The sequence below is a fragment of the Mirounga leonina genome, unplaced genomic scaffold, assembly GCF_011800145.1.
Source record: "Mirounga leonina isolate KUSES-001 unplaced genomic scaffold, KU_Mleo_1.0 Mir_154, whole genome shotgun sequence".
Lineage (NCBI taxonomy): Eukaryota > Metazoa > Chordata > Mammalia > Carnivora > Phocidae > Mirounga > Mirounga leonina.
Genome location: NW_023270389.1, coordinates 24,374,738 through 24,398,354, shown reverse-complemented (window position 1 = coordinate 24,398,354; position 23,617 = coordinate 24,374,738). Strand labels below are relative to the sequence as shown.

Sequence of the window (23,617 nt, the reverse complement as noted above, 5' to 3'; positions counted from 1 at the left end):
CCCAGGCGCCCCTTGTTTGTTTTTTAAACTTAATAACAAAACACCAAAAAGGAGAACAGTAAAGAAAGACACCTTTATTGTTTGTGGTGCACATTTAGGAACGGGTCATGTGTCCACTGCGGGCCTGCACACCATACCTGCAATCCGCAGTCGGACGGACTCCCAGCAGAGCCTGTGTGGCATGCAGAATGCCACCCCCGTGAAGGACACAGAGATGGTGCTTTGCTCCCAGACCCATGCCACTGCCCAGGATGAGCCAGTCCTTACTCCACAGCTGGGTGGGGAGACGAGGCTCCCCAAACTCTCCTGCTGACCCCTCCCCCCCAGGATTCCCCACCTCCGGGGCTATCTTCAGAGTCAGATGACATCAGAAGTCCTATGCTAACATCCCAGCTCTGCTGGGAACTCAGGGCAGAATACTTCTGTGGAGACAGGAGACTTCCATGGCGGGCATTGATGTGGCCTGGGAACCTCTGAGCGGTCATCTTGTCCACCCCCTTCAGGCTGGGCCCTGTCTATGCTGTCTGTTGCCCAAAGAGTCTGCAGGGACAGGGAGTCTATGAATTTCCCTGGCCCCTCATTCTAGTATTTGTCACTGATGTGGATTTCTTGCCTGAATCATTCATGTTTCAGTTTTTGCCCATTTCTTGCTAGGCGTAAGAAATTGGGATTCTCCTACCCCACAGATCTCACAGGGTTAAACATGCCCACAGCCTGAGGACCAGTTTTGAGGATCAGAACAGAGAGAAAAGCACCCCCCTTCAAGTGTGACGCCTCCACGGCTGGCCACTCAGCCTGCAAGGGAAGGAGCACTGCTGCCCTCTGGTGGCCAGTCAGCAGAGGCTCAGGGAGCAGCTGGGGGGCGGGGTCCCCTTTGCTTGTCATGGGACAGCAGCTTTGAGTATTCGTGTAAATGTCCTTTCACTGTTCCTGGAACACAGCAAGCTTGTCCTCACCTCAGGGCCTTGGCTCTTGCTGCCTCCTCTCCCTGGAATGCTCTTTGTCTAGATCTCTAGTGTAGTCTGTTCATTCTCTAGTCCTTGGGCCAACTGACACCTCCTCAGGGAAGCCCTCCTGGACCATTTTGTCTGAAACAGCACCAACCCCAGTTCCTGTCCCTTTCTATCCCATTTCCTTGTTTGCTTTGTTCAAACGCTTATCTACTATTTGAGAATATCTGTTTCAATTCTGTGTCTACGGCTTCTCTCCCTTATCAGAATGTGGGGTCCTAGAGAGTAGGGTCCTTGTTGATTTCATTTGTCACTAGACCTCCGTGCATTGTACATAGTAGACACTCAACAACACTTGTTGAAGGAATAAATAAATGCGTATCAAAGACAGCAACTGAGATTTAAGCAGAGCTTCTGGTCCTCAAAATCATGTATTCTGAGGTGGGCACATACCACCCTCATTTGACCGACGAGCAAGCCAAGGCTCAGAGAGATTTATAGGAGTCGTCTGAGCATTCAGCAGAGAGGAATGAGCCGGTCCTTGGTGGCTTTTCCTGGGCTCTCTCAGTCCCATACCTTGGAGGGGACTGAGTGACGTTCCAGGCCTGAACCGTGGCCGCCGAGGGTTGAGGCAGGCCCCCACGTGAGGTCCAGGCCCTCACCTTCTGGCCCTGGTGACCAAGGGAGCCTGAGCTGGGCCCTGTTGCAAAGCTGTGCTGTGGTTTGCGGGTGTGTGGGGCGGGGGCAAGGAAGGCCCGTTCACAGGAGAGTAGAACAGGACTCCGGAGACAGTGGCCTGGCCGTCTGCAGAGATGTGCGTTCTGGAGCAGGGGTGTGTTCAGGGAGGGTGGGTGGCAGGAAGGCTGGAGCCAGTGAGGGAACTGTGCCTCCTCCGGGGCCAAGATTTGGCTGTGACATTCTGGGTTCCATTGGGGCCCCTGAGGGCCCAGCCATGTCCTCACTACACTCAGCCTGAGGCAGGGGCTGCACTCTGATCTGGACCCAGTACAGACTCGAGGGGGTGGAGGGCTCTGGCTGCAGAGCCCAGGCTGCTGGGGCTGGGCTTGGGCAGGTCGGGGGCTGGTGGGGGCCGGGATGCCCAGGCCCCAGGCAGGCTTCGCTGAGCACCAGGGCGGGAGTCTGGATGATCAGCAACATCTACTCCTGGACTGGTCTTCTGATGAGAGCTTGATGGAGTCTGTGAGGTAATTCTCTAAGATGCTTCGATACTGGGGAAGGAAAAGAGAAGCCAGAGTTCACACCCTGAGGGGCAAAGAGCCTCACTTGCCTCTGTCTCTTACTGGCTGGTGGTGGTTGGGCTTTTTGTTCCCTCCCTATTGTGTTGTTAGGAAGCTGAGGCCCCCAGGGAGTGAGCACTGGTGTTCCCCACCCTCTTCTTTCCTCAACTCCTCCTCAGGTTTTTCCCAGGAGCCCAGAGCAGGTGGACGGCATGAGTCTCCTGACCTCCAACGAGGCCCCACAACTCTCCGTTCTCCAGAGGGAGCAACTGAGGTGACATCTGACCTCAGGCAGAGATGATGACAGCCCACTCCTCCTTTCTGCTGGAGACCTCTCCCCACAAACACCCCCACACCCCAACCTTCTCTCACCACGTCCACCTCCCAGCCTCCCCCCACCACTGCCCGGGCACCTGGAGAAGCCCCGTCAACCCTCTGCCCTTCCCATGGCCTCTACTCTCCCTAAAATAGACTCAGCGTTTCCGCCGGGCCCTATTTGCTTCTCTGCCCACCTCCCCAAACCCTTGGGTCCCAGCGATGTCCAGAGAAAGCCTCTCCACACCCAGCTGGCCACTTCTCTCCCAGGATCCACCCCGCTTGGCTCAGAGGCGAGGGTGGGATGGGGCAAGGGGGCCCTTCCTCCAGGAGATGGATTCGCGGGCAAAAGGGTCTCTTCTTAAAGGTCTCTCTACTCTGCCAGGCTCTCACCGGGCTCAGGCGTCCATGCCCCCCACAGCTGGCATTGCGTGTGTGAGTGCACGAGCTGGTGGGTGTGCGCTCACTCGGCGGGTGAGTGCCTCTCACCCCCTTGGTGTGGCCCCGAGCAGCACCCGTCCCCACTGGTGAATGTCACGGCCTTAATGCCGTGGCCCTGGCTCCCAGGAGGTGGTGTCAGGGCTCACCTGCTGCACCCTGATGATGTTGGCTCCTGAGACCCATGACTCACTGTCACCCCCAGACTGAGTGGTCATTTCGGCTGACGTGCAGAGCTCATGGTGCTGGGCCGGGATCCAGCCCTTTTCCAAATAGTTTGTTTCTTGAGAGCCCTTGTTTCTCAGCCCTCCCACGTAGGGTCTCGCGGGCCTTAGTCGGCCTGCGTGATGGGCCTTGAGGATCCCTAGACAGATTATTTAGAGTTATTAGAATTTATATAATAGTAATTTTACAGGAAGGCTTAGTGCTGGGGGGTGAGGGCAGTGTAGGCTCTGCAAGAGGTCTCTCTCTCTGGAGATGTCCCCACACCCCAGACTGATCTCCCCCTCTGCTGGGGAGGAACCCCCACTGCTTATGCACTTGACCCAGGACACCCCAGGGCTTCCCTAGCTCTCACCCTGAGAGAGCAGAGTCCCACCCGATGTGTCTGAGAAGAGAAAATGGGGCCGAGCGGCTCCTTCTCGCCAGCACCGTCCAGCCTGGCGTGCGGGCCCCAGGCTCTGCAGCCCGGGCGTGTCCAGTCCTCCTGCTGGCCCCTTCTGCTGGGTGCGGGGCCCCCTCACACCGCAGAACGAACATAGTTACAATCCTGACATTTCTGAACCTCCTAGCGAGGGCCGAGGAAGAGCAGAGCGTCCCCGGCTAAGCCCCCCTCTACACCGAGTGAGCCATCTCTGCCTGAGGGGAAGGTTTTGGAAGGATTCTCTTGTTGTCTGGTATTTTCCGGGTCCCCCCCTCATCACGAAAGCCAGAGACCTTGACTGGGATCCGGAACTTTCCTAACTGGGTCTTTGGACCCAGGAGGCAGGGCCTGTTGGTTCATCACCTGCGAGTGTGCCCCACCCTCCCGTCCACCCAAGGCCCCGCTGGGACCCCAGAGCCCCTCATGACCAGAAACCCCTGCCATCGTCCACAACGCCAGCCCCCGGGGAAGGAGATTGGGAGTGCCCCGAGGCGGGGCTTTCTGAGCTCCTTCGCATTTTATTCTAGATTCAGATGGAACGCTGCCTCTGGAAGGTGTGAGAAACTTCCTCGTTCATTACACTGGCAAAGCCTGAGGTCTTCACACCAGCTTTCTTACACCCAATAATAGTCACGCCTCCACGGGTCCGTGTTACCAGAGTGCTTCCCATTTGTGACATCATTTCGGCCCGTCATGGCATCATCTGGCTCCTCAGATTTCCCACAAAACTTTCGAGTAACCGGCAGGCCACAGTTAGGTCTCCTGTGTAATTCTTCCCTCCAGGCCCCGGTCTCTAGGTGATGGGTGCATCTAGCTATAAATTCACATAGTAGTGTCCTCACACACGCACCTGATATGCCTAAGGGATGTGACTGACTATTGCAGTCTGTCCTTTCAAGCCTGGTCACCTCTGTGGTGTCTTTAGATCCTGCAGCTGGAGGACCTCAAAAAGGTCCTTTTTTTTTTTTTTTCTTTTCTTTTTAAAGATTTTATTTATTTATTTGCGAGAGAGAGAATGAGAGACAGAGAGCACGAGAGGGAAGAGGGCCAGAGGGAGAAGCAGACTCCCCGCCGAGCAGGGAGCCCGATGCGGGACTCGATCCCGGGACTCCAGGATCATGACCTGAGCCGAAGGCAGTCGCTTAACCAACTGAGCCACCCAGGCGCCCCTGGACCTCAAAAAGGTCCTATCATTTCAACATGCTTACCTGCTAGCCAGCCAGCCTGCTTCCCTCCTGGACGTGGCAACTACGTCTTTGTCTCGCTAGCTTCGAAGGAACTGGGCCTCCAAGCTGCCGATCACTCCACAGGGACCAGGTCTGACCGGTCCAGCAGGGATGGAGTGCCAACTGGATTTTGATGAGCAAAATCTCATCATCCCAGATCCCCTGAAGCAGGTGGTATCCCTTCTTGGATCATGAGGGCATTCTTAATCATATTTTGGAATAACTAAGTACCCTCCTCTTTGAAAGTGGCCGGATTGGGATACTAAAGTAACTACCTACTATCTTTTCTTTCAACATGTTAGCTGAGGACCTATTCTGGTGCTGGACTCACAAATCACTCTTTCCAACCAGAGTTCACTGCAGAACTCAGATGTTTCGAGGGACTACAAGTGTCATGCGCCCCAATGGACCGCATCACCCTCTCCTCTTGCGATGTTCCTGCTCTCCTAGCTTGGTCCCTAGCATTCTATTCAATCATGCCTCCGGTAGCCAAGCTGGGAACCTGGTCATCGACCTAAATAGCTCCTGGTTCCTTCTCTCCTCTATTCGACCATCATCAACCCCTGAGGCTCCCCTCCAAAGTCTATTGAGTCCACCCTGTCCTGCCATCTCCATTCTCTCATGCCTGGACTGCTGCAGTACCCTCTCATCCACCCATGGGGCCCATCCTCCATGAAGCAGGAAACACCCCTGCCAGAAACCCTTATACAGAGCTCCTGTTTTAAAGCAGCTACCTTTTGTTTAATGCCTTCTTGTACAATGAATTGCTTTATTTGGCCCTTGCAACAGCCCCATTATTCTTATTTGTACTTAAAGAGGCAAGTGGTGGCTGAGGGAGGCTGCACGACTTGCTGTAGGACATACAGTAAGAGGAAGAGCCAGGACTTAACGTCAGATGTCCCGGGCTCTGGAGCCCCAGCCTGGGGCTTCCCTCCCCTGCCCACCCCTCACATCTGCCTCTCAAACACTCCGACTACCTCCCCGGGAAGGAGGGGCAAAGCTTTGGTAGAAAATGTCTTTGAAAACGTGTTTGACTTTAAACTAGAGATGTGCAACATCCAGTTTCACCTTAAACATCCACGTGAATTTTACATCCTATGCTCTGGTAGTTTGTTTGCTTTGTTTTAATGCGAAAATATTTCTCCTTCAAGTTTCTGAGTAAAGAACACACCCGGGGCGCCTGGGTGGCTCAGTCGGTTAAGCGACTGCCTTCGGCTCAGGTCATGATCCTGGAGTCCCTGGATCGAGTCCCACATCGGGCTCCCTGCTCGGCAAGGAGTCTGCTTCTCCCTCTGATCCTCCATCTCATGCTCTCTCTCTCTGTCTCATTCTCTCTCTCAAATAAATAAATAAAATCTTTAAAAAAAAAAAAAAAAAAGAACACGCCCGCTGGGGTTTCAAGGTGCCGGGTGAGCCCCCGTACGCCTCGGGGGCAGCAGCGACGTCTGGACGGTATGCACCTGCGGCGTGAAATCCGAGTTCTGGTTGGGGCTCTCCCGGCCTTCCTGATCTGTGCTGCTGACCTCGTGGGCTTCCTCGCTTGCCCCATACCCCGCTTCCCTTCATGCCACGTTTCCTTCTACAGACGGACCCACAGTTGGTTCCTCATGCGGGCCCTGCAGATTGGTGCCTGGGCCTCTGGCCATGCCCTTCTCTCTGTCCTTCTCCTACCCCCCCTTCCCCCCTCCCGTGTCCAGTTGCAAACTGCGTATCGTCTTTCAACACCCAAGTCACATACCACTTCTCTGGGTAGCATCCTCACCCACCCTCTCCACCAGCCACCACTGAGTCATCTCCGTGCCTTGACTTTGCTCCCTCTGGGGCACTTATGTCTATGACAGCCTGTTTGTGAATGTCTTACTCCTCTACCTGACCTCAGAGCCACCGAGGTCCGGAGCTCCAGCCCTAGCCTGAGAACTCGGTAAATGTTTCTGGGATTGCATTATTTCCATTTTACAGATGAGGAAACGGAGGCTCAGAGGAGTCATAACGACTTGCCCAGGGGTCTACTTGAAAGCACCAGAGCAGGATTCGAATGTAGGTCAGCCGGACTGTGGACACCATACTTGTGACTTCCAGACATCTCATCAGTAAATTTCTGCTGCCGACATGAGGGACTGACCTGGGCTTGCTAAGTCATTCTTTTACCAAGTGGGATATTAAAACAACAACTACGATCACAACCACCACCAAAACAGAACCAGTAGAAAAGCTCCAGAAAGTTGACACAGCAGGAAAGATGTAACTTTAAGAATAAAGGGCACTCCCTCTTCAGAAAGGGCAGATGCTGACCACACTCAGGCTGTGGGCTGAGGGAGCTTCCCTGTGACTCATCATCTGGCAAATCACTGTCTCGTGTTTGTGGAGGGCCATTTATCACAGATCACCATACAAGGTCAAACAACATTCCTCCGCTTTCCAGGGGAATGGCATGAGCAGGCTCATCTGGGGCTTCAGAGCCAACGTTGCAGACGGTGTCATAAAACCACACCTCTTGATCATGCGCTAGAGATGGGCACCCCCAGCTTCCCTTTAACCTGAGGCAGCGAGGGCTGGGGGCTGGGGGGGGAAGCATAAAAACGGCCTGGCGGGGGCAAACCCTGAAATGAAGGTGCTGAGAGGTCTGCATGGCACGCTTGGGGCCTCTCCCCGGGCGGGCGGCCCCTTGGAGGTGGTTGCCGGCTCTCTCCCTGGTGGACGCCCACAGGCAGGGCCAAGGAACATTCTCTCCAGGGCCATGAGCAGCACGTGGCCAGGCAGCCGGTCCCCCATAATGACGGCAGGCACCTCCACAGCGGGGAAAGCCCCAATCTCCCGTGCTCCTTTCCTCAATTCAAAATCATTGCTGCCATGAGCTTCTCCCCTCTTCTGAGAAGCCCACCCTGATTAAATGTGGCAGAATGATGAGACAAGCTGATCCCTTCCCTGTGCTGATCACTCATGAACCCTCTTCTCAGTTTCCAGACTCCATATTGGAAGGGGATGAAAACCCTGCTACCGCTTCCAGGCAGCCTTCCCTGATCTTCCCGTCCTCCCCTCTCCTCCCGCACAGTTGGGCTGCGTGCCCCTCCTCTGAGGTCCCCCACCAAACGCTTCCCCAGCATACGTCTGTACTGTGACCACATGTGGGCCTGTCAGCCTGCCTCCAGAGAGCAAGGGGCCCCGAGCCTTGCACTCTGCCCCGCACAGAGGATACACTCAACACAGGGTCCACAGCTATCCGGCTGTCTGATTGGAGGACGTCAGCAACTCCTACAGGCTTGATCTTGCACTGGGACAGGTGCGTGGCCCTGTAGGGCTTCTCTCCCACCAGCCAGGATTGAACTAGATCATCATTTCTCAAACCCTTACTGCATTAGAATGCCCAGGGGTGAGGTGCAGAACCGTATGTTTTAGAAACTCCATAGATGATGATCAGCCAGACTCAGGGGCCACCGACTCTACCCTCTAAGGGAGCTTTATACTTGTGGCCTTCTGGGGCTCAGAATCAGAGTACTGCTGAGCCCATTCCGGAACTAATGAGGACGATGAGTAATCCTGTCCTGCCCACAGCCCTGCCTGCGCCCGGTGTGTTCTCTGGAAGCTCCTGAGTTCCCCATCCTTGGGGGCAGCCCCGGCCGTGTTGCCACCATAGCCACTCACCCTGGACAGAGCCCGACTGGCCAGCATCTCGAAGGCTTGTACCACATTGATGTCATTCTTGGCACTGACTTCAAAGTAGGGAATATCCTTCTCTTTACACCAGCCTTGGGCTACCTCCGGGGGCACCTGAATGAGGGGAAGACATGATCACTGTCCCTGTATCATCACCGCCGCCATCCCCACCATCATCATATTGCCCACCGTCACATCCCCACCATCTCCCCTCCACTCCCATTTATCGAGACTCTTCCATGTTTCCGAAATTTTACATGCATTTTTTAAAAGATTTTATTTATTTATTTGACAGGGAGAGAGAAAGAGAGTGAGTGAGTGCACAAGCAGGGGAAGCTGCAGAGGGAGAGGGAGAAGCAGGCTGCCCGTTGAGCAGGGAGCCCGACATGGGGCTCGATCCCAGGACCCTGGGATTCTGACCCAAGCTGAAGGCAGACGCTTAACCAACTGAGCCACCCAGGCGTCCCTACATGCATTCTTTCTTAACATAAATCTATGAGATGGTTATTGTTAGCTCCATTGTCCAGATGGGGAACCTGAGGACTGTGCTCAGGGTGTGTGAGGTTGAGCAGGATTTGAATACAGGCTTGGAAGAGAATTAGAGCCCACTGACTAGGCTGCCCTCCTAAGGCTCACACTAGGCACTTCTTCCTGCCATTGGCTCCTTCTTCAGTCCCTTCAAAAGGAGATGAACGTGACTCACGCTAGTCAGGGTGGAGGACTTCCATCCCCTGAACAGGTTGACTAGGGCCTGTGCCCAGGAGGTCTGTTGCTGAGCAGAGACTCAGGTCCTTGCTAACCCTTCTTCCCCAGGGTAGAGTCCTAGGAACAGTTGGTAAGCTGCTTCTATGGGCCAGATACTGAGTTAGATATCTTGTCATATTAATCCATTCAATCCCCCCAGTGACCCTGTGAGATGGGTCTTTTTTTTTTTTAAGATTTTTTTTTTTTTAATTTGAGAGAGAGAGAGAGAGCACAAGAGGGGGTAGGGTCAGAGGAAGAAGCAGACTCCCTGCCGATCAAGGAGCCTGATGCGGGACTCGATCCCGGGACTCCGGGATCATGACCTGAGCCGAAGGCAGTCGCTTAACCAACTGAGCCACTCAGGTGGCCCCTGAAATGGGTCTTAATAGCTCCACTTTATAGGTAAGAACATTGAGGTTCGGAGGGGTCTAGCAACTTGCCTCAGGGCACACAGCTGAAAAGGCAGAGCGGCAATGCAGCCCAGTGGCATCGGGGCTGCCCTCTGCAGGGCACTGCATGAGGACTCTGCCCAGCTGCCTCCCCCACTAGACCACTGTCTCCTTGAGCTCAGGCTCAGGGTCTTTTCAGCTCTTGACCTGGCACCATGGGCCACTCAGTGCGGGGAGAATGAGTACATCTCCACCCGACTGCAAACGGCCGACAGAGTTTGAGCATGTTGGTTTGGAAAGCGCCTGGCAGTCCCGTGAGTTACTTCCAAAGACAATTGGAGCCATTCAGTTTAATGCCTAATCAATTATTTCTGGGAGGAGGAAATGGCCATATATCGAACATTGCTGTGCTTGATACTTTGTAACCATGATTTCATTTTACTTAAGGGGGCCAGGGTTGTTATCATGGACAAAGGACATTCTGCCTCTCTCCCAGAGGACAGCGCAGCCAGGGGGAAATCAGATTGCCTCCCTCACTCCTGCAGGTTCTAGGAATGACTGTCTCTTTGGGATTAAAGGAAGCATCCCTGTCCCGTCTCTTTGGTCCTTGCTTCCCTGGTCTCAGGCGTGGTGGCAGCACCAGGGGCTCACAGCTCTCTCTCCCAGTGACACCAGCATTGGCCCAGCATTGGGAAGCTCGCCACCTGAGACTGGAGGGTGCAGCCTGAGTTCAGCTAAGCAGCCTGTCTTTTGGGGGGCTAGCTGACACATCCACACCCCATGCCCAGGTCCTGGGGGGAAACCCTAGGCCTTGGTCTTGGCCTCTGATCTCTAAGACCCTCCTGCCTTTAGGGGGAGGGCCCCAGAGCTGGCCAGGACTGCTTCCTTCCATGGAGCACGGATGCCCAAGGCCTGGTGAGCAACCAAGAAGGCTCACAGTTCAGGAACATTCTGAACTCTTTGGAGGAAGGGTCAAGCAAGGGTGGCTGGTGCTTCGTACTGTCCTCACCAGTAACCACAAATAAATAAGCATTAGGAACTCACCGTTGTACCTGGATGGCACCTTAGGAATGCAAAGGGCTTCCTACCTTTTAAAATCCTCCAGTGGGAGGACGGGACTTACTTCTTACAGTGCCTTCCTGCCTTCCTTCTCTCTATCCACCCCCAGCCCAACCCCCGCCCCCACCAGGTGATGAGCATGCACTGGAGTTGCAGTAAAAACTGAGGTCAAGTGAAAAGACGTCAAGGCCTCCCCTTCTCCAGGATGTAGGGAGATCTTTTATATTTCGTGGCGTGAGAAGCAGAATCAGTGCCCGCGGAACCCAGCAACAGAGCTGGGAGGACAAGCCTGCAGCAGCGACCCACTCAGCGCAGCTCAGCTCTGTTCTCTCCCACTGGACAGTGACAGGGGTCTGTCTGGTGCCCGCTTGTGACAGGCGTTTTCTCTCACTTGCCCCTGATCTTTCTCTGCTGGGTTTATATGGAATGGTTAAATACACGCTCCAAAATGTCAGTTGAGATTATGCTGTAAATTAACCTTCTTGGGGCTCCTGGGTGGCTCAGTTGGTTAAGCTTCTGCCTTCAGCTCAGGTCATGATCCCAGGGTCCTGGGATTGAGTCCTGCATCGGGCTCCCTGCTCAGAGGGGAGTCCGCTTCTCCCCCTGCCTCTAACTCACTCGTGCTCTTTCTCTTTCTCAAAAAAAAAAAAACCCTTAAAAAAAAATTAACTTTCTTTTCATTCACCCCTTCTCCTTCCCCACTCAACCTCCACAAGCCGGCCTGGGAAGAAAGCCACCCAGACAGCCCCTTTCACTATTCACTTCCAGTTCTTGTTGCGGTTTCATGATTGTTTAAATCATCTTGTCTTTTCGTTATTTATAAAATGACAGTTCTTTATACTTTAGGCTCTGACTGTGGCAATAAATTCAGGGTGTGCTACTTGGGGGACTTGGGAAATATGAAATTTTTAAAAGCGTTACCTGGGTTAATTTTGCCTTTGGCTGATAATATATACTATTAACGCTTTCCTTCTGTTACAATTTTGCTTGTTCATCGGAGGCCAAAAGTTTGACAAATCTAGCTCAGTTTGCATAATTTTATGTATGATGCCTTTCCATCTCCTATGCATTTTAAATGATCAATTGTATAAATGTTAACAGTGAGTCAGGTACATCTTAAACCACTACCAAAAATAACAGAATATTTTCAGAAAATACAATTCCCATGTTATGGATCAGTGATGAGTTAGAAATTGCCTACCTGAGCATAGAGCAAAGAATTCACATTCCAGTGAATAAATTCCTTATAGGATGGGTGCTAACAGAGCTGTTCTATCAAACTGATATTTTTCCACTATGACCTTCTATAGGAGGAATAGGTATTTTTTTTTAAAAAGTCAGTAATTTCTTTAAAATCATTCTGGTGATAAATAGATGTATGTATTATACATACATATATATGATATATACATATATAATACACACATATATATGTATTTTATTGTGGTAACGTATACAACATATACATAAACATAAGATTTACCATTTTAACTATATTTAAGCACACAGTTCAGTAGCATTAAGCATGTTCCCGCTGTTGGGTATGGATGGATGGGTATCACCCCCACGCATTTCCAGAACTTTCCCCTCATCCTAAATCTGGCAATATAGTTTTAAATATTTATTTCCTTTTTATGAAGTGGGAAAAACTTGCGTGCTTTCTCAGCCCATCCCGTGGAGGAAATGAGAGCGAGGCTAGCCACCCCCTCGGTGTATTAGGCTCATCACGTGCTGCTTTCTGGCAGCACTGCCTTCAGTCCCCAGGCCGGCTCATGAAATCCGAGTCCGGGCTCCAGGTCGCCTGTGAGGACACTGGAGCTGACCAGGGGCACACAGCGAGCACGGCTTTGAGTCCCGAGAAGGCGCTCCTTCAGGTGGCCCTCGGCTCTTACCCACTCACCCCTGTGCCAGTGAGAGCCCAGAGCACATCTCTCAGCTGGCCTTCTCTGTTCCCCAAACCCCCTGCTAAGCTGGGACAAAACAAGGGACCCTGGAAGGCAGCGGCTTTCCAGCCTCACCCCTCCTCACTCACGGTTCCTCCTCTCCACTTCCCTGCCCTCATTTCATTATTGCTGAGCACTTCCCCACCTCTGGTCCTTACTCTACCTCCCCCACCCTCACCCCCCACCTTGCCATGCCCTTGGGTGGGGGGCCTTGCCTGCAGAAAGACAAACTCCCCTCACTCTCCTTCCTCCAGGGTCCTCTCTCACTTCCCCGGCTTGGCTGAGTCCTGACTTTTCCGGGAGTCTCTGTTCCCCCTGTCACCCTCACCAGTGGGGGCTATCTCCGTGTGTCACTCACCACAGACCCCAGAGATGGGGATGGGCTTGCCTGGGGCCTCACTGGGCTTCTTTCAAGTCTCTCTCCTTCCTCTCTCTGCAGAGCAAAGCCCCTCCCCTGAGGCTTGGATGGACCCCCCTCCACCCCTCGGAGTCATCACCTGCTCTTTCCATCCTGCTTGTTGTCATCCTCATCCCGTGGCCCCCACCTGTCAGGGTAACCTCACAACTCCTGCCCCTCCAACAGAATGCATCTTCTCTCCACTCAGCCTCTTCTTCCCAGGTCTTGACTTAGGACCTCCGTCAAATATTGAATCTGGCCTCCCATTCTGTGACACAGTCTCCTTCCCTTCGACCTCTTTCCGCCCTCCTTCCTTCTGCTCTGCCCTTCCACCTTGGACACTGCAGCTGCCTGCTCCTTCAAACCTCCCCTTGGCTCTCTTTCTTTGGTAGCTTGTCCATGCCCCCACACCTCTACTCTTCAGCTACTCTTGTCTGGAAACACCTTAGTCCCAGGTCCCTCGTTCCTGGCCCTCCACCTACATGTGGCTGCTGGAGAAACACCCAACCTGCAGACGCCAGCTTTAATTCCTGGTCTCCTTCTTCAGCTGAGCCTCTGGTGTCACCCACCAGTTCTTATCTTTGTCCTTGACTTCTCTCCAGAGTAACTGGCAAAGCTTCACCATGATTCCTGAGACTTCTACTTGGTTCCCTTCCTCCTCCTGCTCAGGAGAAGCTGGTGCCTCTGATTTCACTGAGAAAAAATCAGACTCTCAGGCTTGGAATCCTTCAGCTTCCCACCCCATGACCTACAGGTTCATGAAGCAGGATGTTAAAATGGAAGTTTCAGCAGAGGCGCTACAATTACAATTTGATGGATGTCAGATATAAAGTGGGTTGGGAGACAGACCGCCCCGAGACCTTGCCCATTTCCAAAGGTTCATGACCAAGAAATTGTTAGATGGCTCTAAAACCCACAGCATGGATATAAAAGGATTGAAAGGAGGATTAGAAAGGATTTCTTGGGAAATAGCTGTGTTGTGGGTATATGCCTTCCCCTTCTGCAAGAGGGAGAATAGGTAAAGCCTCACCTCTAGCCAAAAAAAAAAAAAAAAGGCTTTAAGGAGGCCACTTGAAAAGCTAAACATACGACCCCTGTAGTTTGGTGGATACAGCGGACAGGTGCCTGACATGCCTTCGAGGGATCTAAGGCAAAAGGCAACAGGGCAGAGAGAGAACAGAGAGAGAGTGAGAACCAATCACCCTTGCCCCTACAAGGGAGCCAGAATTCGAGGGCAAGCCTTGGAAGGAGATGGGGGCTCCACAGAGAGCTAGCCGGCCTGGGGCTGTTGTAAATCTCATCAGGAGGGCTGCCTGCAGGAATTGGTGCCCTCAGTTGGGTGGAGGAGGAAAAATCAGGAGACGAGTAGAGAGAGGAGCAAAATGCAAGACGCTTGTCATAGGAGGGACAGTAAATGCTTCCAGTAGAGGCTTCTTAAGGACCCAAAGGTAATCCATGGAAGAGACAACTTGAAATACCTGCTGGGGCCAGAGAGTACAAACTATCTTGTGACAGTATCCATCAAATAAGGATTTTCCTGCTCTCCTGACTTCTCCCTCTTGCTTCATTTCTAACAGGGTCTGAAACCAGAATTATCCAGAGAAGGGGAGGAAGTGTGGACACATAAAGTTGGCAATGATATGCAAAGGACCATTCCCTCCACCTAGACCATAGTTTCTCACCTGTAACTGCCCCAAGTGGAAAAAAGAAAGGGAGACACCTTGCCTTTTAATGAACTTAGGACTTTGATTATTATCTGAGACTGGATGTTTACAATTAGAGAGTTGACACTGAATTTGAAACCTGAAGTGACCATAGAATTGATGATGCCTAGATTTCTATTTCCAGCACAGACATCTCCTTTGAAGTTTTATTCTTGTATATTCTATTCTTGTATATTCTACTGTCATCTCCAATTAGTTGTTCTACAAGTTCCTTAAACTCAGCACATCTAAACTCGTCTCTTTCTGAACAGGAGGCTCTTCTTCTTCTTTTTTTTTTTTTTTTTTAAAGATTTTATTTATTTATTTGAGAGAGAGAATGAGAGAGAGAGAGAGCATGAGAGGGGCGAGGGTCAGAGGGAGAAGCAGACTCCCTGCCGAGCAGGGAGCCCGATGCGGAACTCGATCCCGGGACTCCAGGATCATGACCTGAGCCGAAGGCAGTCGCTTAACCAACTGAGCCACCCAGGCGCCCCAGGAGGCTCTTCTTAATGATGGTGGTAGCTTCATTGGAAGCACCATCATCCACCCACCCATCCACCCATCCATCCATCCATCCATCCATCCATCCATCCATCCATCCATCCATCCAACCTGTCCATCTGTCTGTCTGTCCATTCATCCATCCATCATTCCAAATGATGCCTCAGTTCTATCCTTTTCTCTATTTGAACCGTTGTGAAAACGTAGCTCAAATATGATGGCTCAGTTCCTCATTTCTTTTCTCTATTTGAAACACTAAGACAACCTTGTTCAAACGGCTCTTTTTGGTGTCATTTAAGCTTCATTTGGCACAAGAGCATCTTTTGCAAATTAAGACTACCTCTATTGTTTTTTCATTAGTACGCAATAAGGAAAGAGCTCTAATCAATTCCACTATAGCAGTAAACACCTATATGAGCGGGATCACTATAGCTACGGGGCAGACCGGCTGTCATGTGGTTAGCCAGATAATCTGGAATACACTCATGCTGATAAAATATAGTCCCAGAAAATTAATGGAGTCAAGAATTTATAACTGCAATCCCCCGCCTGGCCCTGGGTAGAAATACTGTTCTATAAGTTAATTCAAATTCCACCTGCCTTCCTCTGATGCCTTAATTCTTCCATTCCCTGTCTCTAGACAAAATTGCTTTCACTCACATCATGCTATTTCTTGCCTTTGGTCATGCTGAATCCACCTCCCCTAGGAAGCCCTTTCTATATTCTGGGCTTGAGTAGATGCCCTTTCACTGTAGTCCCCAAATATCCAAGGTGTATCTCTATCATTGCATTTATCATAATCATCTTTTAGAGTGTCTGTATCCACTACTAGACTGCAAGATTCTTAAGGCAAGGACTGTGTCTGATTCAGCTCTCTATGTGTGGGTTCTACCACAGACTCTGGCATGTAGTAGGTGCTCACGCAACGTTTGGGGACTGAATGGAAGTATGGACGGTACCTGCCGGTCTGCGAGATCGATCTTGTTTCCCAGCACCACCATGGGGTAGGATGGCTCCACTGGAATAGTTTTGGCCAGAACATCACCCCGCCAGGTATCCAGCGCTTCAAAGGACTCTAGGTCGGTGACATCGAAAGCCAGGATGCAGCCATCGGAGCCTTTGTAGAATGTGGACACCATGGAGCGAAACCGCTCCTGTCCGCCCGTGTCCCAGATCTGGAGGGGAAGAACAGCCACCCCATCGGGCTGCGATGAGTGCCTGGAGGTGGGCCCAACTGGGTCATGTGATGGCAAAGTTGCCCTTCCCAGGTAGGAAACGGACAGCCCCGGCACAGGCGCTTGTGGTCCATTCACCCACGGGCATCTTAACCCTGTGGCCCATGTATATTACAGCATCTTTGCCCTATCATCTGAACTCTCCTTTCTCCCCTGGGTCATCAAGACAGGCACAGTTATTCTCACTGTATAGATTTGGACCTTGGGAGTGACTTGCTCAAGGCCACTTACCAAGATTTCCAGTGAACCTGAGACTAGGAGTAGGGTCTCCCAACCCTTGGATTTGTCCTTTTTTTTTTTTTCTCCCAGATCAGGGATCAGCAATTTTTTCTTAAAGGGCAACATTGTAAATATTTTAGGCTTTGCAGACCATACCGTCTGTTGCAACTACTCAATTCTGCCATTGTAGTGTGAAAGCAGCCATAACCATAAGTGAACAGTGGACATGGCTGTGTTCCAATAAAACTTCATTTACAAAAACAGGTGGTGGACCACATTCGGCCCATGAGTTGAAGTTTGTTGATCTCTGCGCCAGAGCTTTGTAGATCCCGGTGCACACTGCTGTGTGAGTGGCTAGCTAGGGAATGTGGGGTGATTTTCAGGGATGCATGCTGAAGAGGGGAAGGCAGAGCTGCTCACCTGTAGCTTCAAAGTTGTGTCGTCCAGGATGATAATCTTGGAGAGGATGCTGGCCCCCAGTGTGGTCTGGTAGTCCTCGTAAAATGTCTTGTGCACATATTGGTGGAGGAGGGAAGTCTTTCCTACACTGAGCACAAATCCCCAGACACATGTGAACAACGTACACACACACACACACACACACACACCCCATTCTCAGATCTTGCCATGCCCCTCTTGCTGCCATCTCTCCAAGATTCTGAATTTCTAACACTTGCAGTCCAAGGACCACAGTGAGCAGCAAGGGATTAGGGAATGGACTCTAGAAGCCGGGACCCATCCAAATAAAGCAGAAACCAGGCAGCCCGACTCCCAGGCTCTTTTGCCAACTGAGCTCTCTTCCTGGGGGTGGGATGTCCTCCCTGGTGCCACTCTGAATCAGAAAGGGACCCATGGTAGGTAGGAAATATTCAGGAGGTCTCACCGCCCTTGGGTAGGGGCTGCTTCCCAACTGCCACACCCGAGCTGATCTTGGCTTACCCCAGGGCTCCGATGATGATGAGCTTCAGGTCCACCTTCTTCCGGGGATTCATGGAGGGGCTTCAGAGCCTGTAGGGAAACGGAAGTCAGCTGCATGCTGGTCAGAGTCCCCTGCAGCCAGAGTCCCCTGCAGGCTGGCCTCTGCTTTCCCTCCCTTGATGTGCAGATCACTGCTCTGGGCCCAGACTCAGGTGGGGTTGTTCTCCAAAAGAGATGGATGATCAGCAACCTTTACGCCAGCTCCCCTCCAACTTCCTCTTGGGGCCTCCCCAAGGCTGGAAGCGTGGTGGTCCCACAGGACAGGCACATCGCTCACCCTTTAGCTTTACCAACCCTGCTCTTGGAGGCAGCCAGGAGCACCAAGAAGAATGGATGGGACTGAACAGAGGCCTTGAGGACAGTCAAGCCTGGAGCCAGGGATGGAGGGCAGTGTGGGAAGAGGAGATGGGGGCAGGACAAGGGGTCCATTGTCAGGACTGCCTGAGAGGCTTTGGATGGGAGAGTGCCCCTCCCCCAGCCCGAGGTGTTGCTGCAATCACAGAATCAAAAGGCTCTTCTCCAATGCAGCTGGTGGGGGTAGAACTGGTATGTGTTTCTGGAAAGCTACTTGGCAGCGAGTATTGACAGCCTTAAAAACGTTCCTGCCCTCCATTTCTAGGAACTGGGCCTAAGGAAATAATCTGAAATGCGGGCAAAGATTCTTGTTCAAGAATGTTCTGCACAGTATTATTTATAAACACCCAACAACAAGGAAGTGGGTAAATAAATCATGGCACACAATGAACTATTAATGTTGAGTTTTTGAGAATATTATATTAATATGGGGAAATGCTTATGCATAGGGTCTAAAGACTTTTAACAATTATTTTGAAATTATTTAAAATTTTAAAAATTATTTAAAAAAATAAAAAAAAATTATTTGAGAGAGAGAGAGAGCATGAGCAGTGGAGAGGGGCAAAGGGGGAGGGAGAAGCAGACTCCCCACTGAGCAGGGAGCCCGACCCGGGGCTCGATCCCAGGACCCTGGGATCATGGCCTGAGCCGAAGGCAGACACCTAACAACTGAGCCACCCAGGCATCCCTTTTATGACTATTATTAACACACAAAAGGAGCTTGCAGGACCGACACTATTGGTCTCTATTTTACTGCTGAGAATACAGGTGTTTAGAGACGGGAGGTAGTTTCTCTCTAAAAACACAGCCTATAAATGGTAGGGCCTGGGAGCTGGGATTTGAATCTAGGCCTACCTGTTCATTCTATTGTTTTCCATAAGACTGGAACAAGGATCACACACCTGCCACTTGGTGCCCCTGTCAGAGAGGCTCAGGGCTGGGTGGTGTGGGCTTGGCGTGGGGCACGAAGCTGGTGTGCTTATGAAGGGGAAGTTGGGGGTGAGGGCGGGGGAGGTAGACGGTGTGTGTGTGTAACAGGATCAGTATGCACTACCTGGGGAGCTCCCAACGTGTAATCAAAGATAACATACAACATAAAAGTGGGCAAGGAATATGAATAAGCAACCAACAGAAGTCTTATGAATGATGAGTAGTAAGCTCTGAAAGGATACTCAAACTTACTCATTTTTAGAGACGTACAAATTTTAAAAATACCATTTTTTTTTACCTGCCAGAGAGTGGCAAAAATTAAAAAGACTGATGGTAACATTTAGTGTCAGCAAATGTACAGGGGAAGAGCTATTGTATATGGTTGATAGACTACGAAAAACACGGCCTTTTTTGGAGGGAAATTGACAATATCAAAATGTAATACCCCAGATTCTAATTTTAGAAATCTATCCTGCAGAAACGTACCTATGCTCAAACATACCTTTATACAAAGATGATTGCCGGAGAACATTGTTGTGACCCAGTGCCCATTGATAAGAGAGTCTCTACATAAATTATGATCCATTCAGACTTTGGAATAGTAGGCGGTTTTAAAACGAGTGAAGTAATGAAGTAGAAAAATATGATAACAATTTAAGTAAAAAAGAACATCCCTGAACATTTTGTATAGTATGATCTCAATTGTATAAAAACAACAACCTCACAGGTGTTGACCATATATTTAGTATTATATTTGTGCTTGTCCTGTATATACAGAAAGCTATGGAGAGAGACACATTAAATGAATAATAGGAGCTGAGGGAAGGTAGATGAGAAGCTAGGAGCTATTGTTTTATTTTATATATGTCTTGTCTTAAAATTTGTTACACAAGGCTCAGTGTTACTGTAATTAAACAATATCAAATATAAAACCTTAACATTTCTTTAAAAAGAGCACATGGGTGGATGGCAGCCCAAAGTCATCTGAGTGTGACTTCTTTCTTTCTTTCTTTCTTTATAAAGATTTTTAAAAAAATTTTTATTTGACAGAGCGAGAGAGAGCACAAGCAGGGGGAGCAGCAGGCAGAGGGAGAGGGAGAAGCAGGCTCCCTGCTGAGCCAGGAGCCCGATGTGGGGCTCCATCCCAGGACCCCGGGATCATGACCTGAGCCGAAGGCAGACGCTTAACCGTCTGAGCCCCCCAGGCGCCCCTGAGTGTGACTTCTTGACAAGACAAATTACTTTTGTGTCTGGGGCAGAAGAGGGAGGTCCTCTAGTAGCAGGGATTGATCAGGAGTTTTGGAGTCAGAATTCTCCATACATTCGTGACCTTGGGTGAACTGCTTGACCTTGGTGAGTGTGTTCCCACGTGGGTGAAACAGACATGGCTCATGGCTGTAGCTTATTCTGCAGGGTGGCATGCGTCATTTTTTAGAGCACAGGCTCCCCCAGATAAATGGTTAACAATTGCACGGGATGGGGGTGGTGGCAGAGACCAGATTTGTAGCACCTGCCACCTTCTGCGGTGTAGATACTCCCACCATGGCTGGTTTCAAGCTACCAGTGTGGAGCCAGCTCCAGCGCACTGTAGAGGGACCTCAAAGATGATCTAGTTTAACTCCCACCCAATGCTTGAGCCATCTTGACCATATTCATGGAAGACAGAGCTAGACCTGCCCCCATAGAGCTCCTTCCTTCCACTAGCTGTGGATTTCTCCTGGGGCCACATAAAGCATGCTCAATCCCTCTGCCACATGCCAGGCCTTCTGAGGTTTCAAGGCTTCTCCTTGAGTTTTTCTTGAGTCTTTTCTTCTTCACACCCTTGTGACTCACCTTGGCTTTGACTCTGAGCTCCCTTTCCCCATCCCCACCACCCCCTGCCCCCAGGCCCCTTCCCTGGATGTGCCCTTAAAGTATTCTGCCACTGCAGATATTTGCTGAGCTTGCTATTTAAAATAGCCTGGTCCTTGCACCCAGGATAACTAGCAGCAACAGGAGGGTGACCAGGACCATGTCATTGGCGAGGGAAGGCATCTTGGCAGAAGACACTGGCTGGGCTCACCAAGGAGGCATGTGCAGATTTCAGACGTAGCTGAGTCCCTTCCCATGTCCTCTGGGCTCTGCTCTTGGCTGGACTTTGGCAACAGCTGCCCTTTTGAGCCTCCTCCCACTCACTCAGCTGCCTCGGATGCTTCAAACCTGGGCATCCTCCTGGAGGCCAGGCTGAGTCATCACCTTCCACTGTTAAATAACAGGGTAAAGCAGGCTTGGAAGGCGGTGCCCTGCCTTCAGCCAGCCCCGGTCCACCCAGAGCAAAATGTGCAGGCGACTCACTGTCCACTGCATGTGACTAACTCGTCTCCCCTTCTTGCCTGGCAGTCCTTCTAAGCCTGGAGCCCTGGTCCTGCCCACCCGCCAAAGCTACGGTGTAGCTCAGTCCCTGGGGAGCAAGAAAGACTGGGTTGATGCCCCCCCCCCCCCGCAACGACAGCCCTAGGGCTCGGGGCCAGTCCTACAAGGACTCTTGGATCTGCTCTGCTCTTACCTTCTCACTTCCCTTCTCTCCCTACCCCACTGGCCCCAACCAGGACCCAGGTACAATTTTCTGCCTTGCTGGTGTTGGGTGAGGTGTTATTTCTGCCGACTAGGAGGCCAGTGAGCAGGGGCAGATGGGAATTCTGAAGCAGGCAGTCTCCCCACCTTGCTTCTACTACCTTACCCCACTTTCAGTGCCTCCCCTCCCTGCTCCCACATCTTGGAAAGTGGTAAATATATCCACCCTAAAAATAATGGGATTTACAATCATGGGAATAAAGTTTGTCTTTGAAAAGAAGCCATCTATGGAGTGAAAACTTTATTGCCTTGAGGGAAGGCTCACGAGTCTGCCTTACCCTCCTAAATCCCAGCAGGTCTAGACCTGCTCCCTGGAGGAAGTGCACCCACAGCCCTGGTTTCAGGAGGTTCAGCGCTTGATCGTGTTCTTTAGGTTCTTTGGAAGTATTAGTCCTGTCTCCCTAAGTAGAATGTCAGTGCCCAGAGAACAGGACACTGCCTCCCACTTCTCTATCCCTCCATAGAGCCTGACCCATGCTGGGAATATTGAATTTCCAATAGTCATTCATTCATCCCCATCTATCCATCCATCGGTCCGTCCATGTGTCCATCCATCCAGCACATGTACTATGTGCCTACTCTGCATCAGCACTATGTAGATCTGAGGCTACAGACTAGTTGTTATCTCTATCTTGTGTGTTGGGGCATCGATTGACAAGCTCAAAGAAATTATTTTTATTAATGCATAATGCCTAGCAATTATAGGGCACTTGGCAGTTTACAAAATGCCAGCATAGTCCAGTGGGTTCCTGAGCCAAGAACAACTAATTAGTGGCAAGCTGAGACTAGAACCCAGATCTGTCCAACTCTGTTCATTGCTTGCTGAGCATTGCAGAGCCGTGCCAGGAGACATTTATGATTTAGAACAAGAGGGTCACTTTCCTACTCTAGGAGTTCCTCCTTCCCCAATGAGACCCTTTGGCCAGAAGGTTCCACCCAAGAAGGTGCCCTGTTCATGTGGCAAGCCTACCCAGGGCGTTAGCTGACCTCCTCAGCTGAGCCAGCAGCTGTGTCCTCCTGCTGAGACCAATGCAGAGCCCTGAGCCGGGCCCCAGCTCCCTGGGCTGGGCGGGGAAGTCCTTTCTGCCTGGCTCGCTACCATGCCCTAGATGTTTCTCTGGCGTGGGGGGTCTTGGGGTTGGATCTAAGCCCTGCAGCTGCCAGATTCTAAGCCTCATCCTTACATGCCTTGCCTCTACTCCCCCCGCACCACCCCCAAACCCCAGTACCTCTGGGGATTGCTGGGCAGACAGAAGAACCGAAAAAAACTTCCAGGGCACTTATAGCTGTGGCTGCTTAGCATCCGGCCTCCGAGGGCAGGCGGCGTTCTCTCTGAGTCCGGGGGTCTCCTCGTAGAGCAAAGTTCTCAGCCGGTTCAGAGGAAAAAAGCTTTGGATCAGAACAGCTTGTTGAGGCCAAGTGACTTCTGTTTCCTTCCTCTCCCTCTCATGCACAGACTTGGGAAAGTTGCAAAAGAGGCCGGCCCTGGTGAGCTCAGCTGTGTGGGTGGAGGGGGTGGGGTGCAATGTGAAGCTCGGCTTCAGAGCTCACTCAGTGGGATGGGTCCTGTGAGAATTGGGTTTACGGAATGCTGGCCCCCCCGGGGGGTGGTGGGGAGGAACAAGGAATCGAAGGTTCGAGGGTGGGAGCGTGTGGGTCAGAGCCTGCAGGACAACATGCAGGTTAGTGGGCACCATGCAAAACCTCTGGCTGGTTTAGGAACTGCTTCTGGGGCTGCTGGAAGCCCCCCAGTGAAGGGGACCTTCTGTTTGTGAAAGTATTAGATTCATACGTGCAGTAGCCTCGGTCCCACCACCAGCCCGGCAGGACGACAGTCTGGTCCACACCCACCGCATCATACCACCTTGCCACCTCGCACACACACGCACGCACACACACACCAGTCTTAGGACAGGGAGGCAAGTCCTGACCTCTCCCTGGGCTCCCAGATGAAGATGTGTGGCCCCACCTGAAGTACTAAAAGAGACTACAGTTATTTTCAGTACTGTTAGTATGTGGCTAAGTTCGGTATTCCTTTGAGTTGCTGGAACCATGCCCTGAGTAATGATAGTTGGCAGATAAAAGGGG

At 51.4% G+C, this 23,617-nt stretch overlaps 1 protein-coding gene across 2 annotated transcripts; it reads right to left on the bottom strand.

The window, feature by feature from the left end:
* Nucleotides 1-1,362: 1,362 nt before the first annotated feature.
* On the bottom strand, nucleotides 1,363-22,967 carry RAB7B (RAB7B, member RAS oncogene family). Of its 2 annotated transcripts, XR_004680211.1 has the most exons (7): nucleotides 22,814-22,967; nucleotides 17,594-17,662; nucleotides 17,075-17,201; nucleotides 16,160-16,375; nucleotides 8,453-8,578; nucleotides 3,091-3,305; nucleotides 2,105-2,179 (listed from the first exon to the last, which is right to left on the bottom strand). XR_004680211.1 is itself a non-coding variant. In XM_035010198.1 (6 exons), the coding sequence occupies exons 2-6, from the start codon at nucleotides 17,644-17,646 to the stop codon at nucleotides 2,099-2,101; spliced, it is 603 nt and encodes a 200-aa protein (XP_034866089.1). In that variant the 5' UTR covers nucleotides 17,647-17,662; nucleotides 22,814-22,967; the 3' UTR covers nucleotides 1,363-2,098. The 2 variants fall into 2 exon arrangements, 1 of the variants encoding a protein (XP_034866089.1); XM_035010198.1 differs by lacking the exon at nucleotides 3,091-3,305 and having other exon boundaries at nucleotides 1,363-2,179.
* Between the last annotated feature and the right edge of the window lie 650 nt (nucleotides 22,968-23,617).